The following is a 17,082-nucleotide window of genomic DNA, read 5'->3' on the forward strand; positions in this document are numbered from 1 at the left end:
AAGGTGGTTGCAGGTTTGGTTTCTGGCGAGAGCTCTCTTCCTGACTTGGAGATGGGTTCTCACATGGACTTTCCTCTCTGCCCCTGCACTGCTGGTGTCTCCTCCTCTTCTTATAAGGACACCAGTCCTGTTGGAGAAGGGCCCTACCCTTACAATTTCATTTAACCTTAATCACCTTCCTAAAGGCTCCATCTCCAAATACAGTCACATTGATGGTAAGGGCTTCGTCCCTTGATTTTGGGGACAGCGCAATTCAGTTCATAGCAGGTAGGATGGAAGCCTGTGTTTCTCTAAGACTTTTATAAATGCTGAAGTTCATTAAAGTTTTACCGCCCAAGACTTGGTGCAAAATAAAGTAGGGCCCTGGGGAACTGAAACCAGCCCCCAGATGTGTTAAAAAAGATAAAACTAACATGCAGAAAATTAGGTCTATGCACTTTGGCAAGTAACAGGAAATGTATCTGATTTTAACTTTGGAACAAGAAGCTGTTTGCATAAGAATTGCCTGGGAGGTAACATTCATTATGGATAATGAAACACTAACAGGAAACACTTCCAAATAAGTGTTTCCTGTTGTTTCCTGGGGTATGACTGTATATCTAATCTGTAGGGTGAACCTTTCATGCGGGACGTATACAATGATTCTTGGGCTCATGGACCAGAGGGCATTGGGAGTGAAAATGACCTTTAAAATCCAAAGGTTGCAAAACAGGTAGCACACAGGCTGTATTCAGATATGTTTTGGTTGGCCCACAGGATGTTGAAAGAAAATAGAATTAGTTGTCAACACTTAAAAACTGGGAGATTTTACATTAAATATGGATCTGACTTTTCTTGAAAAATCAAATCTGGCAACAACTTAGACTAAATCCCTGCATGCCAGGAACCTGCTTGATGTAAGCGGAGGCTGCCCCTTGAAGAGAGCACGTTCTCACACTCCAGTTGCTCAAATTGTGCCCCCACCACCCCCCAGACCTGCAAGGGCCCTGCCTGCCCTTGAGTTTGCCACCCCTAATCTAGAGTAAAATCCTGTCTGTAGATAAACAGAGGATCAAAAATAACTAATCTCTTGCCCCCAATGATTTGATCAAGTTTATTCATGGCAGAAGACTCTATCATGTGTAGGCTTAAATGACCCAGCCCCCACCCCCACCCCAGCAACTTAGACCGCTACCATTAGCACACTGTGTCCTACATAATTTTTATCTCCCCTACATCTGCAAGAATTTAAGCTGTTTGGGGCACCCAGGTGGCTCAGTTGGTCAAGCAGCCGACTCTTGATTTTGACTCAGGTGATGATCTCAGGGTCATGAGTCTGCTTGAGATTCTCTCTGTCCATCTGCCCCTCCCCCCACTCATGCATGTGCACTCACACATGCCTGTTCTCTCTCTCTCTCTCTCTCTCTCTCTCAAATAAATAAATCTTTAAAAAAATTTAAGCTGTTTTAGAGATTATATCAGTAACAACAGACAAAACAAAGAGTTGGAAAAAGACTTGAAATTATTAAGAGCCTTAATCTATTTGTTCTTTAATGTTCACAGTTTTCGGAAATAGGTAATTTCCCCCAGTTCACTGATAAGGAATCTGAAGTCCAGAGAATTAAACTATAACCCAAGTTTTCACAGGTAGTAGAAAAGGAACCAGAGTTAGAATCCGGGTCTGTTTTATCCACGGGCTTCCTAATCCACATCACTATCAATGATATTAAGGAAGAACATGGGAAGGATGCTTTTAGGCACCAGAAGTAAAGAGAATACTTCAAAATAAATCTCTTCTATATTCTTCTACTTAGTTTTTATTTGCTGACAACAGACTTTTTGTATCTATGCAATAAATGTCATAATTTCACAACAGCAGCCAAATTTGGGGGGCTTTTTGTTACAGTTTCCTAATGCTCACCCCCACCCATCATATTTAGGGTCAGATTCTTAGTCCTGATTTATGACTTGCATTTTGTTTTGTTTTGTTGTCACAAATCCTAAAATGGCTTGATAATTTGACCACTGATCTAATTGATCTAACCTTGTGAAATTTATTGGAATAAATACTCAAGGTTTGTTGTCAAAAACAAATCAGACCTCCTACTACTGTTGCATTTCCTTTTTCCAAGACCTTTACATCTAACCAGACAGGTTTAACCTACTCAATCTCATCTTCCATGCAGAGGATCACATTTCTTCCTTGAATCTCTCAAACTATACCACATGCCAAGAAAGACCTCTCTGGCCTCCTTACTGCTAATTCCACAACTGATTACCAAGATCTCTACGGGTTTTTTGTTTTAATTTTAGTTTTTAATTTGTTACCTCAAGAACTTACAGAAGAGGACAGTTTTGCCGTTGTTGCTTTGTTTTTGTTTGTTTATGTGTTTTTTGTTAAGACAATGAGGAAAGTGAATGTTTCCTGAAGTGATTTCCCTTTTCTTCCCCTTTCCACACTAATGTGGAAAGTGATATTAAAATTTCTCTAACATGAGATTCAAAAGAAGGGATTTTTAGAGCAATAGTTCTCAACTGAGGTTACACATCGGAATAGCCAATTTTAAAAATGCTGACATCTGGGTCCATTCTCCAGAGAGTTTTCAAAACAGGATTTGGATTTGACCTAGGTATCAGGACTTTTAAAAACTCTGCAGGTGATTCTTGTGTGTAGCTAAGGTTACAAACCTCTGGTTGAGAGGAGGGTTACTTCAAGAGAAGGCAGGTCTCAGTTGGTGTAGAATTTGGGTGCTTTACATCCTCTCAGCTCTTACAGTTATATACACCAAGTGGCATTTTTCATGTTCTTCTTTGTGCTGTGGTAATGCCTGGACATGACTTATCTTTATAACAGAATCAGCAGCTGCCTGCAACATGGTCCCTTTCTTTCATAGCTTTGTTTCTCCATTGGCAAAGAGCCTTATTCTTGTTTGAAAAATAATTGACAAGTGAGTGAGCAAATGCAATGAATAAATGAAGGCAATAAATAATGGAGAGGAGGGCTTGCCAGAAATAGAAGGATAGAGAAAGGAAAGCGGGAAGACGAAGGCTGAAGGCTAACTGCATTCCATGTAGATTTTTCAAGGAGCCTGGTTTCTACTCTTGCTTAGATGCCAAAAATAATAATAGCATGGTGCCACTTTACACATGCCTCCCTTGGGAAACAAATATCCACCTAGCACTTTTCCATTGAAGTAGGATTACTAGTTTGGAGAATTTGAATGCATGGGTCCAAAGTGAGAATTATAATATCTATTTTTGGTTCTTGGCTGTCATCTCAATTGTTAAAGTGTTGGTCGGATAAGTAAAAACAGTGGATTCCAGCATTTTGCACAGTTTTAGCATAGAGTAGGTAAGGAATAAATGTTTGATAATAGATGCACACCTAGATGTTTTCAAAAAACTATAAAGCAGCAGGTGGATGCAAAAATTATCAGAGCATTTCATAATCATAAAATTATGTTAAAATACTAGATCAAAATGGTAATAGCTTTGAGGACAAAAGTATATATCATTTCCATGTCTACATTTTCTCAGATGCTTATCATTATTTTGTCAGTGCATCATCTAGACAATATTTTTTTCATGCAACTCTGTGAAATGCTCAGCCACCTTACTGCCTTGATGATGAAAGCTCTCCTGGGAGAAAAGAATAAGACTTGGTCAAGAAGCTCTCATTGTCAATTTTGTCAGATATATATATGTAGAACAGTATGTAATAAGATAACATTTTCAGAAGGATTTAGACCTTACATTTGGATCGATATAGTTTTTACAGAGTGGGGCCAAAAGCCAAAATACGTTTCTGGATAATTTTTTTAATTAATTATTTATTTTTTTAAATTTACATTTAATTAATATACAGAGTGATACTCATTTCAGGTGTACAATATAATGATTCATCAGTTCTATACATTACTCAGTGCTCCTCACAATAAGTATACTCTTGATGCCCTTTACCTGCTTCATGCTCTCCCCACCAGCCTCCCCTCTGGCAACCACCAATTCGTTCTCTATATTTAAGAGTCTGTTTCTTTGTCTCCTTTTTTCTTTGTTCATTTGGGTTTTTGTCTTAAATTCTACATGTGATATGGTATTTGTCTTTCTCTGACTGCCTTACATTGCTTAGCATTTTACCCTCTAGATTCATCCATGTTGTGGCAAGTGGCAAGATTTCATTCTTTTTTATGTCCACTGTATATACACCACATCTTCTTTATCCATTCATCTATGGAAGGACACTTGAGCTGCTTCCATATCTTGGCTATTATAAATAATGCTATAATAAACATAGGGGTGCATGTATCTTTTCAAATTAGTGTTTCTGGTTTTTTGGGGTAAATACCCAGTAGTAGAATTAGTTCTACTTTTAACTTTTTGAGGAACTTCCATACTGTTTTCCACAGTGGCTGCATCAGTTTGCATTCCCACCAACAGTGCATGAGGGTTCCTTTCTCTCCACATCCTCAACAACACTTGTTGTTTCTCATGCTTTTGATTTTAACCACTCTGACAGGTGTGAGGTGATATCTCATTGTGGTTTTGATGATAATTTCTTAATGGAAGAAATTATCTGAATTTATGACACAATCTAACCCAATGGGAAATAGTCATTGTAAACTAGACTTTTTCCATACACTGCCATCCTCAATGATTATACCAAGTTAGAACATTTTCAAGAATGCTACCAGCAGAATAAATCCGAAAAGAAGTACAGTTGCTGTTGATCACACTGAATGTCTTGATTGGCATTATTATTATTTTACCCATCTGTACACTACACTGTGCAAGGCACTGTGTTAGGCATTTTGTTCTGACCTAGACTTGGGTTACTACTTTAAGAAAAAGCCTCTGTAGCTCTAGGAAAGACAACCCTCTTCCAGCCTCTGCTCTGTGAGATCACTACCAGCACCTCATCTCCAAGCCCAGGCAAATAAATAAAACAAAATAAGCATTTTACTCCTCACTCAAATGAGCCCATTTTGCATTCTGAATGACCTAGCCAAAAAGAGAAGTGGAAATTCTCGTCTCTCCTGCATATTCATAACATCTAGTAAGGCAATTTCTTTTTTTTTTTTTTTTAAGATTCTGCTTCTAGCAGAGATGCATGCAGTGTAAAAGAAAATCAACCGCTCTGCTGTAAGATATCCTTACTGTCTGTTTGCTGGGTTGTAGCAATGCTTACTGGTCATGGGCTTTTGAAACCATACTTCTGGTAAGAAAACATTGAGAAAATCAAATGTTCTTCCCTAAAAGGGCAAAATCAGACTCTGAAAATATTCCTTTTCCAATTGGTTGGACAATGAATTAAATTGGCCAGGTCAGGGTTTTGTTATTTACATAAGTTCATGTAATGGTGTGTGTGTGTGTGTACATGCATGTGACACGGAGAGAAGGAAGAGAGTCAGTGTCGATTTTTTAAAGTATTTACCATCAGCATTGTGTATTAACTAGCTATTCTGCTTGTAATAGGATAATCTCTGAAAATAAGGCATGCATATCTCATTGCCATCATTGCTGTCATATTGAGCTCCTTGTAGGCTGAAATGGTGGCCTAATCAGAATGATATCTTCAGTACTAGTTCAGTGCCTGGTACACGGTGAGCACTCAGGGAATTTTAATAAAAGGGAAGATATTGAGGACTTCATTTGGTCAAGACATCAAAAATTATTTCTTAGCATTGTCAACATTTTTTTTTAAGATTTTATTTATTTACTTGAGAGAGAAAGTGAGAGCTAGAGAGAGGGCACAGAGGGAGAGGGAGAAGCAGACTCCTTGCTGAGTGGAGAGCCCAATGTGGGGCTCAATCCCAGGACCCTAGGATCATGACCTGAGCTAAAGGCAGACACTTAACCCACTGAGCCATCCAGGTGCCCCAGCACTGTAAACCCTTAGTGAGAAAATTAACCTTGTGAGTAACTCTAAGTGACCCTTCTTCATCAGAAAGTCAAGCAGAAGAAAATACAAATTTCATCCTTAGCTAGCAAGACTGCCTTCTTCCCAGAATACAGTCCAGAAGTTTCAGATTTTCTTCTTTCTAAGAATATGTTTTATTGCTGGCATAAGCAAGTTGCATTACCACATGTAGCACAGATTAGACTAATAAGAATAATGAGGTGAAAATGAAAAATATGTTTTTCTGAAGCACCAACATCAGGAATAAAATAGGCAGTGACAATGAGGAAAAGGGGTAAAAGGAACTTAATGGATCTTGGTAGTAGTCAGATTTTATCTTGTGGGGACAAGCATGGAAGCTGTACAATTACTGAATAAAACTTACAAGGTTACAAATGGTAGTGGGAAATTTTAAATAAATGCTTTGGAACACTTCATTCCTAAAAATTGGGGGAAGAGTTGAGAACCCAACGCCCCAGAGAATCTGCATTACATTACTGCCCAGAGAGCTGCCTGTAGGACCAATAGAGAAACACAGTTGAATCATGGCTCCACCACTGGCTATTTGTAGGTGAGAAGGTGATCTAAGCTTTTCATGTAATTTCCTGGAGCTCTATGATTCTCCTCTACTGAGGACTTGCTTCTCTCTTTCTACAGAACCGTTTTAATACCTGGCATGCCCTTTGAAACCTTTAGATGAAAGTTTGCTGGAAAACGTAAGAGGTCACTCCTGCTGCCCAGTTTTGCATCTGCATGAGCGCCTTACATGCAGGCTTCATCAGATGAATAAAATCATGTCAAACCAAAAATGTTTCTAGTGGGCTATTTGTCAAATACACCAGCCAGGCCAGTTAAGAATTAACAATATTGAAATGGCCTCTGGGGAGTACAAGAATATATCCTTTCCAGCATTCACTGGATTTCTGCTAGCATTTTGGTAAGCCAGACCAGCAGCATTTCACACATTCGGTTGTATTAGTGATTGAGGGTATATGAGTGAAAAATATTATTATTCATTGGCTTCTGGCCCCTTAGAATTTGCTCCTACCATTAGCACTACCTCCAAACCTGACTTTGAAACAGCTACTTGTCTGATATACATGTTACCAGAAAACATTTGTGAAGTGTGGAGACTTAACAGGGAAAGGAAAAACAAGTTTATCCATTTTGGTGAAGTTTCTAACCAAGAAATTGCTTGAGAAAACCACATAGCCCTTCTTGAATAAAAATGGCTCTGAGTTATGAAAAACCAACCTAAAAGCAATTTAGACTTGGGAAGAAAACAAAGAAAACCTGTCTGAATTCTGAATCTAGTTGTAATTCCATCCTACTTTGTAAAAAACTCACACTGGGATTTCTTAATGAGTTGTTTTAGAATTAGTACTGACCCTAGTGTTTGAGTAGGGGTGGGGAGAACCTTTAAAATGTGTATTCTTGTGAGTATTAGGGTTTCCCAAGCAAAGTAACAAGCTGTGTTCTTTCGGCCATTGTGAACCCCAGCTTATGTTATCAGCCAAGAGAAAGTCCCCGGGGTTCCCTTTGTAATACTCAGTTTCGCAGTAATTAAAGTTGCTGCCAGCAAAACCACTTGAGTATGAGATCATCTCATGAATGAAAGGAAAAATAATTTCTGTGTCTCATGCTCCCCTAGAAATCACTTGAGGAAATTTTGAGACCCTAGTAAACCACTTGCTTCTCCACAAGCCCTGACTCCCCCTTACCTCCTCGATTTTCCTCTGAGCATTGGGATGGGACAAAATAATTTTCTGTTAAGCACCTTTTATGTGCCAAGTATTGAACTCAATGTTTTCACAGTCATTATCTTGAATCTTCACAATTCTAATAAGAACCATTATTACCATTTTAGAGATAAGTGTTCTGCTTCATAAACTGAAGCAGAAGAATCAGGCTTCAAACCCAAGTTTACTTGATTCAGCAGTCTGCAGTCTTTCCTTGGCACTGTACTCGCATGGTGGTTTATCTAGCATTCCCCCCATAGTTCCTAATGCCATAAGAATTATTAACTACCAAATGTGGCTTCCACACATATTTATAGCTCAGATGCAAGGGAACACTTTAACAGGATTATATAGAAATTTCTCAACAAGTCATAACAACAGCACCAGAATATTCATTCCCATCCCATCTATTAAGTTCAAATTACAGCCAACTGTTCATGCAAAGGGAAAGTGACAATTGACAAGGAATCAAATAACTTGTGACAAGAGAAAATGAGGTTTATGTTTTAACCTTGAACATCAAAAATCTAAACCAGCATCTAGCTCCTGTTCTGTTGAAACAAATTAAGCACAATTTGACCTACCACCCTCAAAAAACTAAATATGCTTAATGTAGAATTCTCATAAGCTTTTTTTTTTCCTTCTGCAATGCACTGCATTCTTAGTTTTTCATAATGAAACACTTTAGAACTTTGGAGGAAATTGCTATAACTTTTTTCTTTATGTTTTTAGAGGTGGTTGCCATCTTTCTATCACTACCTGTCTTTATTTTTATTATTGGGAAAAATCACATAATTATAAATTATGTGATTAAATAATTATATAATTAATTTTAAAAAAGCACTTCTCATGGTAAAATACAATCCAGACACAGAAAAATCACATAAGACAAATATATAGCTTAATGAATTTTTGTAAGGCACGTGCTCTTGAAACACCATCCACGTCAAGAAATAGAACATTGCCAGTCACTCTGGAACCAATCCACATGCCCTAAGCAATCACAAACCTCTCTTTTCTCCCCAAATGTAATAGCTCTCCTGAATTTTATGGTATTCACTCTCTTGTTTTCCTGAGCATCACTTAACAGTAGTTTGGTTTCCCAATTTTTTAGATTTTTTATATATTTTTCTCCCCTATTAGTAGTTCTATGAGTAAATAAAATTTACTACTTAGTACCAGTGCTGTGTGAACGTATCTCTATTCATTTTGGTTGTCTGAATCCTATTCTCTTGTAAATTCCTCGGGAAGGCCCCAAGAGAACAATATTCTCTAAATTCTTGCATGTTGACAGCAATTTAAGATCTTTATACTTGAAAATCAGTTTGGCTAAATATAAAATTCTTGGCTCACATCATCTTTAATAAGTCACTACAGTTTTATTGGTAATCTAATTTTCTTTCCCTTATAAATAATTTGATATTTTTACTTGGATGCCCAGAAGATTTTTCTTTTTAAAGACCAGTAACTTTATAGGATATCTCGGTGTTGGTTTTACTGGGGTAACTTTTTCAGGGAGTGTTTGATTTGGTCTTTCAATGTTTTAAATCTTTTTTTTAATTTCAAGAATTTTTTTAATTATAGTTCTTAATATTTGTTCTCTTTAATTTGGATTTATTCTTTTGAGGATTCATATTATGTGTATATTAAATTTGCTAATTAAAATTTATTAAAATTTATTACTTTCTCTCAGATCTTTCTTATCTCTTGTCTTTTTTGATATTTAAGTTTTTCTCCTTTTTATCTTCTCCTTATCCAAAGGTGTTATCTGTTGTGCTTATTCAATATTGCATCCCTTCTAGCTTAGTCTTCATTTTTAATGATTTTTAAAATTTTTCCTTTCTGAGTGATTCACTCCCTGAGTTTCTATCTCTGATGTAAGTTATTCTTTCATATATTGTATCATTTCATTAATGTCTTCTGGACTCAACAGAAGTAGGTATAAATAGAAAAATAGAAGTTAGAAAAACTAGAACATTTTTTATCTTTGGGGGGGCATATCCTTCTGACATATATTATCTATAGGTATGTTATTTTGCTATTCATTCTTTTTCTCTTAAAATAACTTTATGAAACTAAACCTTAATCATGTACTATTTCTAATTTTTATGTGAATTTTTTTCTTAATTATTAAAAGGAGATATGATTCAGAAACATTTTGTTATGGTTTTAAGCTGTATTTCAAAACAATGGCTGATAACCTTCTAAGATCTCCTGGTTTCTCTCCTTTACTTTTATCTGGAATTTCTTTTTCCTTTGTCCTTACTGTCCGCAGACTGCTCAGTTTGGCATCGTTTTCTCAGGAGGAAGCTTCATTATGGATGAGAGTTTTGTCTGTTAAGTGTTTCAAGTTCCCGAGGGCCCAGACTAATCCAGTCCCTTACCACAGATCCCTCATAGGCAGCTAAGTGGAATGTGAACATACTTCCCAGGTTGACTGCTATTCTCAAGGTGCCCTCCTGCGGGCGCCAGTACCTGTCATTAGTGATCTGGGAATTTTTTGGATCCATCCAATACCTAGTTGCTTCCCTCTGCTTCCTCCTCTGCACCGTTTCTGATACCACATATTGTGGCTTTGGAAAGTCTGTCTCTATAACCCACTCGTATTTTGGGCTTCATGGATATATCTTGTCACCTAATTTTGGTTTAGATGTTGTCCCTGAGTTTTTGGGTCTGCACACTAGATGTCCTAGGAAGAAAATTCAGAGAGATTAAGAACTATGTCACCATCATCACCCCAGGATCCTCCTTGTTTGCTTCGTATCTTTATGCTTCATGGAGATTTCCATATGAGTTTAATGGATTGAGTAAGAGCAATGCTAGATATCAGACAGGTTACTTTTGTTCTAGTTTACAGTGGAGATATTAATTCTCACCAAAAATGGTATGGAGTTTTTCATTTTCAGGAATAAATGCAATGTAAAAATGGGTGTCCACAATATAAGTAGAACTGAAAAGATGATGGCTTTTTAAAACACAACTCTAGCTATTTTGCCAAGTATTGTTTACAAACAACTGTAATGCTTCCCCTAGAAATCAGACAACAGGAATGATTGGTGGCCAAATTATTCATAATTTAAATATACCTAAAACATATAGCTTTGGCCAGGACTAAAGTTAATAGCCAGACAATCGGGAACATAACACAATTTACTGTCTTACAGTCCATGCCTTCATTCAACAAATATTTTTGCCAGTGGGTTAAATGCTATGAGATAAAGAGTATGTTTCAACTCAGTTCCTAATGTGATGAGATTTTTTTTTTTTTTTTGTAAGACTTTACAGGACAATAAGGGAAGGAGAAATTTGAAGCAAAGCCAGGAATAACCATAGAGCAAACCATCCCCATTCTGGCCCGTATTTGACTTCTATCACTTCCCGTGAGAGGCTGTGTTCTCTCCCTCCACTGGACCATCTCACATGCTATTTCTTCTGCCCACAATGACCTGTCCCCTTCTAGGTATATCCTACTCAATCTTCAGGTCTCGACCTAATCTTCACTTCTTTATTCTCATAGCACCTTGTACTTCAGCTTTGGAAGGTAAGTCACACTGATTTTTGTTCCCTATAGACAGTATGTTCCATGAGGTGCAAGTACCATGTCTGCTCTGTTCACACCTGCATCCTCAGTTCCTGGCCCATTGTGTGTCTAACAAATGATAATGGAAAAATAAATATCTGAAGCTCAGAAGGGTGACTGCATCTGGGAAGTCATATGTGGATTTGTCCCAACTACAGTTAGAAATGATAGGGGCACCTGGGTGGCTCAGTTGGTTAGGCGTCTGCCTTCAGCTCAGGTTGTGACCCCAGGGTCCTAGGATCAAGCCTCCCATCCGGCTCCCTGCTCAGTGGGTAGTTTGCTTCTCCTTCCCCCTGCTTTTGCTCTCTCTCTCTCTCTCCCTCCCTCTCAAATAAATAAATAAAATATTTTTAAAAAATAAAAAAGAAATGATATACAGTGTAATATTCCTTTGGATAATTATAAATGTTTTTGTTTATTTTAGCTAGGAGATAATTTTCTTTTACTAAGATTCATTTATTTATCTGAGAGAGAGAGAGAGAGAGCATGTGCTCACATGTATACGTGCACGAGAGCAGGGGAGAGGAAAGACAGAGGGAGAGGGAGAGAAAGAATCTCAGACTCTCCACTCAGCATGGAGCCTAACACAGACTCGATCTCACAACCCTGAGAACATGACCTGAGCCAAAATCAGGAGTCGGACATTTAACCAACTGAGCCACCCGGGCACCGCTAGGAGATAATTGTCTATGTTAGAACTTTAAAAATAAAAATAATGTATGAGCATTATGTTTTAGATCCAACAGAACAAATAGTGATAGTCAAAAGAAGGCATTCTTCTGTTAACCTGATGAGAGCAGCTTGCAGCAGGTTGAGATTAGAAATTGTAGCTGTTGGTGATAAATACAGGTTGCAGTTGTAGAACATCTTTTCATGTAAGTCGTACTTCAGAAAAGAAAAAGATTAAAAATAAATCTAACATGGTTTTCCAGGTGTGAGCTGCTAACCAAAAGATTATAAAATCTATCACACCAAGGGTATAAAGAACAAATCTAGCAAAAACAATATTTGAGCATTCCATAAACACTAAAGGGTTCAAATTTGTCACAAAACACTATTAATTTCATGAAATATCATGAATATCTATGACTGGCCATCTAGACTGGAGTGGATCTAGTGAATAAGTATTCAAACCAAGCCCACAAAATAGTCTCTAAAAGTCATGATTTTAATGTACAGGAGCTTTTGACAAAATCCTTAAATGGAAAATACAAAAGAATTTCTTTTTTAAAATTTTAATTCCAGTATAGTTAACATGCAGTGCTGTATTAGTTTCAGGTGTACAGTGTAGTGAGTTAACAATTCTATACATCACTCAGTGTGCATCATGACAAGTGCACTCGTAATCCCCTCACCTATTTCCCCCATCCCCCCACCCACCTCCCCTCTGGTAACCATCAGTTTTTTCTCTATAGTTAAGAGTCTGTGTTTTGGTTTACCCGATTTTGAGAATGACACAAGTAGCTCAGTGGATACCTAGATTTGTTTATAATAGGATCTCTGGCAAAAGCAGGATTATGAGCACAGTTTCAATTGCCTGTCCCAGCATAATACCAGGCAAGTCTATACCAATGGGTTAAGATGCTATGCTGAGCCTGCCTCTTGAGTTTTAGAAAAATCTGGGTCCTGCACCTCTGCTTTGGTCATGACAGTTTCTGACCGTTTGCTTGAGCTGCTTTACTTGGAGGAGCATTAGAATCTGCTTCTAATGAAAGATGCTCATAAATACACCCTCATCTCACTAAGGCCCCATGAGTGGGCTTTTAAAAAACAGTTTCTTCACGGGCCAATGGATCACATTTGCATTTATTTCTCCTGTGTTTTCCTTTGGATTTGAGAAGGATACGTGAAAGCTTAGGGTCATAAACAATCAGCAGCAGCCTTCTTGGCATGATTCATTTCTATAAGGAGGTAGAAAGGTAGACCAAATGACATTTCTAGGATTTTTCCAGACTTATGCTATGACAATTATGAGAATGTTTTACGATTGGAATTGGCAAGCCCCTCTCCTGGGATTTACCATTATGTGCGAGCATAGACTTTTAAGCTATGTATCCCACACCGTGCCTAAGACACTTTAGGGCTTAAAAATGTTTATTATTCCCTGCCAGTTAGCACAGAGGGCTGGAGAACTGCTCCAATGATGCCAAGTCACAGGCCCCATCCTGTAGAAGCCGGTTAATGTCAAACAAAGGAAAGATCCGTTCCCTGGCTAAAACATGCACCTTGAATCTCAGCCAGCTCTTGGCTGCACGAAAATTCAGTGAGTTTACCCTTGATCATAGGAGGACCCAGGAAAGGGAATGTAGGTGAATCAATGCAAAACCAACATCACTCTTGAAAAGAAAATCTAAATATAGTCATTTCCTATTCACAATGTCAAAAGCATCGTCTTCTTAGAAGACATTATAGACTCCACAACTTGATGAAATTACTTTTTTTGTATCCTTAAATCCTTTCCTACATGTTGAGTATTGTTGGAATGCTGATGGTGACAATGGGCAGAATCTACATTAGGTTTGGGTCACAGAGTGACATGAGGTTCATAGAGAACATGTATTTCCTGGCTACAGTCAATAGTATAATGGGTTGTCTGACTCTCATATTTGAAATGAGTTGCAGTAGGGCTATATATACTCTTCTTTCATGGAGTCTCTTTCTGGCTTATGGTCACATAGAGATGGTTCTTTAAACTTTGGTGGAAGATTTACCAGGTTTTCCATTTTAAATTTATTTTTTTATTTTTTTAAAGATTTTATTTATTTATTTGAAAGACAGAGAGAGAGAGAGCACAAGCAGGAGGGGAGAAGCGGGAGAGAGAGAAGCAGACTCCCCACTGACCAGGGAGCCTGACTTGGGGCTCGATCCCAGGACCCCGAGACCATGACCTGAGCTGAAAGCAGATGCTTAACTGACTAAGCCACCCCAAGGCCCCTCCATTTTTACATTTAGATGAAATATTAAGACAAAACAAAAAAACAGAGCAAATAGTTTCATCCTTAATCCCAGAGAATGGGGAAGAAACCCTACCTTTCATTTCAGATTCCTCTCCCTAAAACACATCACCCAGAAATCCACATTCTCCTTTTCTTAGAGGTCTTCTGGAGCACTTCCCAAAGCATTATCTCTGCCATGATATTCTCCTGGCCCCCAATCCTTATCTCCTTACCTTGCTTTATTTTCTTTATAGCACTTATCTCTGTTATTACATTTGGTAATTACTTATTTGTCTTTCTTGTTCCCTGCTATATCTCTAATGCCAAAACAATGCCTGGAATAGAACAGGTAATCAATATAGATTTATTGAAAAATGATTTGATTAAAGTGAACATAAATTAATAAGTAGACATTATGACAGCAAGAAAATGACAAGCATATATGGTGACACATTTTTCAAAACAGCTTTGCCTTATTTTAAAAACACAACTTCCTTCCAATTACCCATTGTCTCAATCTGCCGAGGGAAAAGCCTTACAAAATCTGAATATTGGTTTAGTTTCTTGACAGAGTTGCAAGTAATCCCTAGCTCATTTATTAACCTTTTTTTCTTAACTTTTAAGTCAAGTTATTTCTTTTGGTCCTGGAGGTAAAATTGATATAACATAAAATTAACAATTTTAAAGTGTACAGTTTTGTGTCATTTAGTACATTGACAATGTTGTGAAACCATTACCTCTATCTAGTTTTAATGCATTCTCATTAATAAAATTATTTTTTAAAAAACTAATTATTCATCTTGGAGTGGTAGAAAACTAATCCATTACATTATAAAATGGTAAATAAAGGGAAAGAATCAAGTATTTATCTCAGTATCCCTAGGTAGCTACTACATGAGGTAACCAAATACTAGATGAAGGAAAGTAGATATTTTTAAAAGTACTGACAAATGAAAATGAAATTAAAAGAAATTATTAATTTCACTATTTGGGACCCCCAATGAATTAGTGAATCTAGCCACTGAGTCTACATATGTACAAATATCACAAAAAGAAAGACATCTTGACATTCTGTGTCTTTAACAGAAGAGTACAATGCCATCTATAGTTTTGCCAAAGAGAGGAAATAGAATTTGTCCAAGCCTCTGCATTTAGTTGCAAGTTTTCTAGAAACAGAGAGAACAGAGAAACATGTTGAACCACATCATGATACACAATCAGCAAAGTCCAGACTGTGAGGAACTCTGTAGGCCCAACTACCTAAATTCTTCAAACAATAAATTGTAGGAAGAACAGGCTGGAGGGGAAACCTGTAGATTAAGAGATTTAAAAGACATAACAATTGTTGCTAATGGGCAATATTAAACAAAGTATCTAAGGATGCACATTCAAAAAATGCAAAGAAATTATAAATATAGAAGTCATGGTATGGTTACTTTGGAGAAGAGAGAGATGAGACTGGCTGGGACAGGACATATAAACTTAAAGTTATATTTCCTGATCTGAGTAGTAGTCACAAGAATGTAATTAAAAATTCATTAAGTTCAAATAAAATAAAATAAAATAAATATTCATTAAGTTCCCTCTAGGATCAGGAACAAGATGAGAGTGCTGGTTTTCACCACTGCTATTCAACAATGTACTAGAAGTTCTGTCCAGGGCAACTGGGCAAGATATAGAAATAAAGGCATCAAACTAGAAAGGAAGCAATAAGTCTATCTTTACTCATAGATAGCATGATCCTATATATAGAAAACTCCACAGAATGCACACAGCTATTAGAGTTAATAAATGAATTCAGCAAAGTTGTAGGATACAAGAGCAGTACACAGAATTGAGTTGCATTTATATACACTCACAATGAACAATCTGAAAAGGAAATTTAAAAAAATTCCATTTACAATAGCATCCAGAAGAATAAAACACCTAGGAATAAATTTAACCAAGGAGGTGAAAAACATAAAATGAAAACTATAAAACATTGTGAAGGAAATTAAAGAAGACCTAATAAACGGAAGGACATCCCACATTCATGGATTGGAAGACATAATATTGTTAAGATGTGATTACTACCCAAAGTAGTTTACAGATCCGATGCAATGCTTCCCAAAATTCCAATGACTTTCTTGTGGAAATGGAAAAGCAATGCTCAAATTCATATGAAATTGCAAGGGGCTCTGAATAGCCAAAACAATAATAAAAAACAAGAACAAAATTGGAGGACGCATATCCTGATTTCAAAGCTTATTACAAATCTATAGTAATCAAAATATTGTGGTGCTGGGATAAAGATAACCAGGCAGACTAATGGAATAGAACTGGGAGTCCAGAAGTAAGCCCATGCATCTATGGCTAACTGATTTTGAACAAGGGCGCTGAAACCTTTCAATGGGAAAAGAACAGTCTTTTCAACAAACAGTGCTGGGACAATTGTACGTGCACATGCAAAAAGAATGAAGTTGGGCCCCTTCTCACATATTATACAAAAATTGGCTCAAATGGATGAAGGACCTACATATAAAGCCATAAGAGTCTTTGGAGAAAACATAGGTGTAAATCTTCATGACCTTGGATTGGGCAATGGATTCTCAGATATAACACCAAAAGTACAAACAACAACCAAAATAAATAAATAGAACTTCATCACAATTAAAAAATTTTGAGCATCAAAGATTATCACTAAGAAAATGAAAAGACAACCTACAGAAAGAGTAAGAAATAGGGGCGCCTGGGTGGCTCAGTCATTAAGCATCTGCCTTCGGCTCAGGTCGTGATCCCAGGGTCCTGGGATCGAGCCCAGCATCAGGCTCCCTGCTCAGCAGGAAGCCTGCTTCTCCCTCTCCCACTCCCCCTGCTGTGTTCCCTCTCTCACTGTGTCTCTCTCTGTCAAATAAATAAATAAAATCTTAAAAAAAAAAGAAAGGGTAAGAAATAGTTGCAAATCATATGTCC

General features: G+C 37.3%; 1 protein-coding gene across 3 annotated transcripts in view; it reads left to right on the forward strand.

Annotated features, from left to right (window-relative positions):
* BBOX1 (gamma-butyrobetaine hydroxylase 1) overlaps positions 1–17,082 on the forward strand; it is a 59,004-nt gene that overhangs the window by 26,681 nt on the left and 15,241 nt on the right. For 2 of the 3 annotated variants that reach the window (XM_027578424.2, XM_027578423.2), the window contains exon 5: positions 11,132–11,155. The exons of the other annotated variant lie outside the window; for it this stretch is intronic. In XM_027578424.2, coding sequence (XP_027434225.2) covers positions 11,132–11,155 — 24 coding nt within the window. The remainder of the gene's footprint in view (positions 1–11,131; positions 11,156–17,082) is intronic. 3 annotated transcript variants of the gene reach the window in all.

This window comes from Zalophus californianus, chromosome 11, assembly GCF_009762305.2.
Source record: "Zalophus californianus isolate mZalCal1 chromosome 11, mZalCal1.pri.v2, whole genome shotgun sequence".
Taxonomy (NCBI): domain Eukaryota; kingdom Metazoa; phylum Chordata; class Mammalia; order Carnivora; family Otariidae; genus Zalophus; species Zalophus californianus.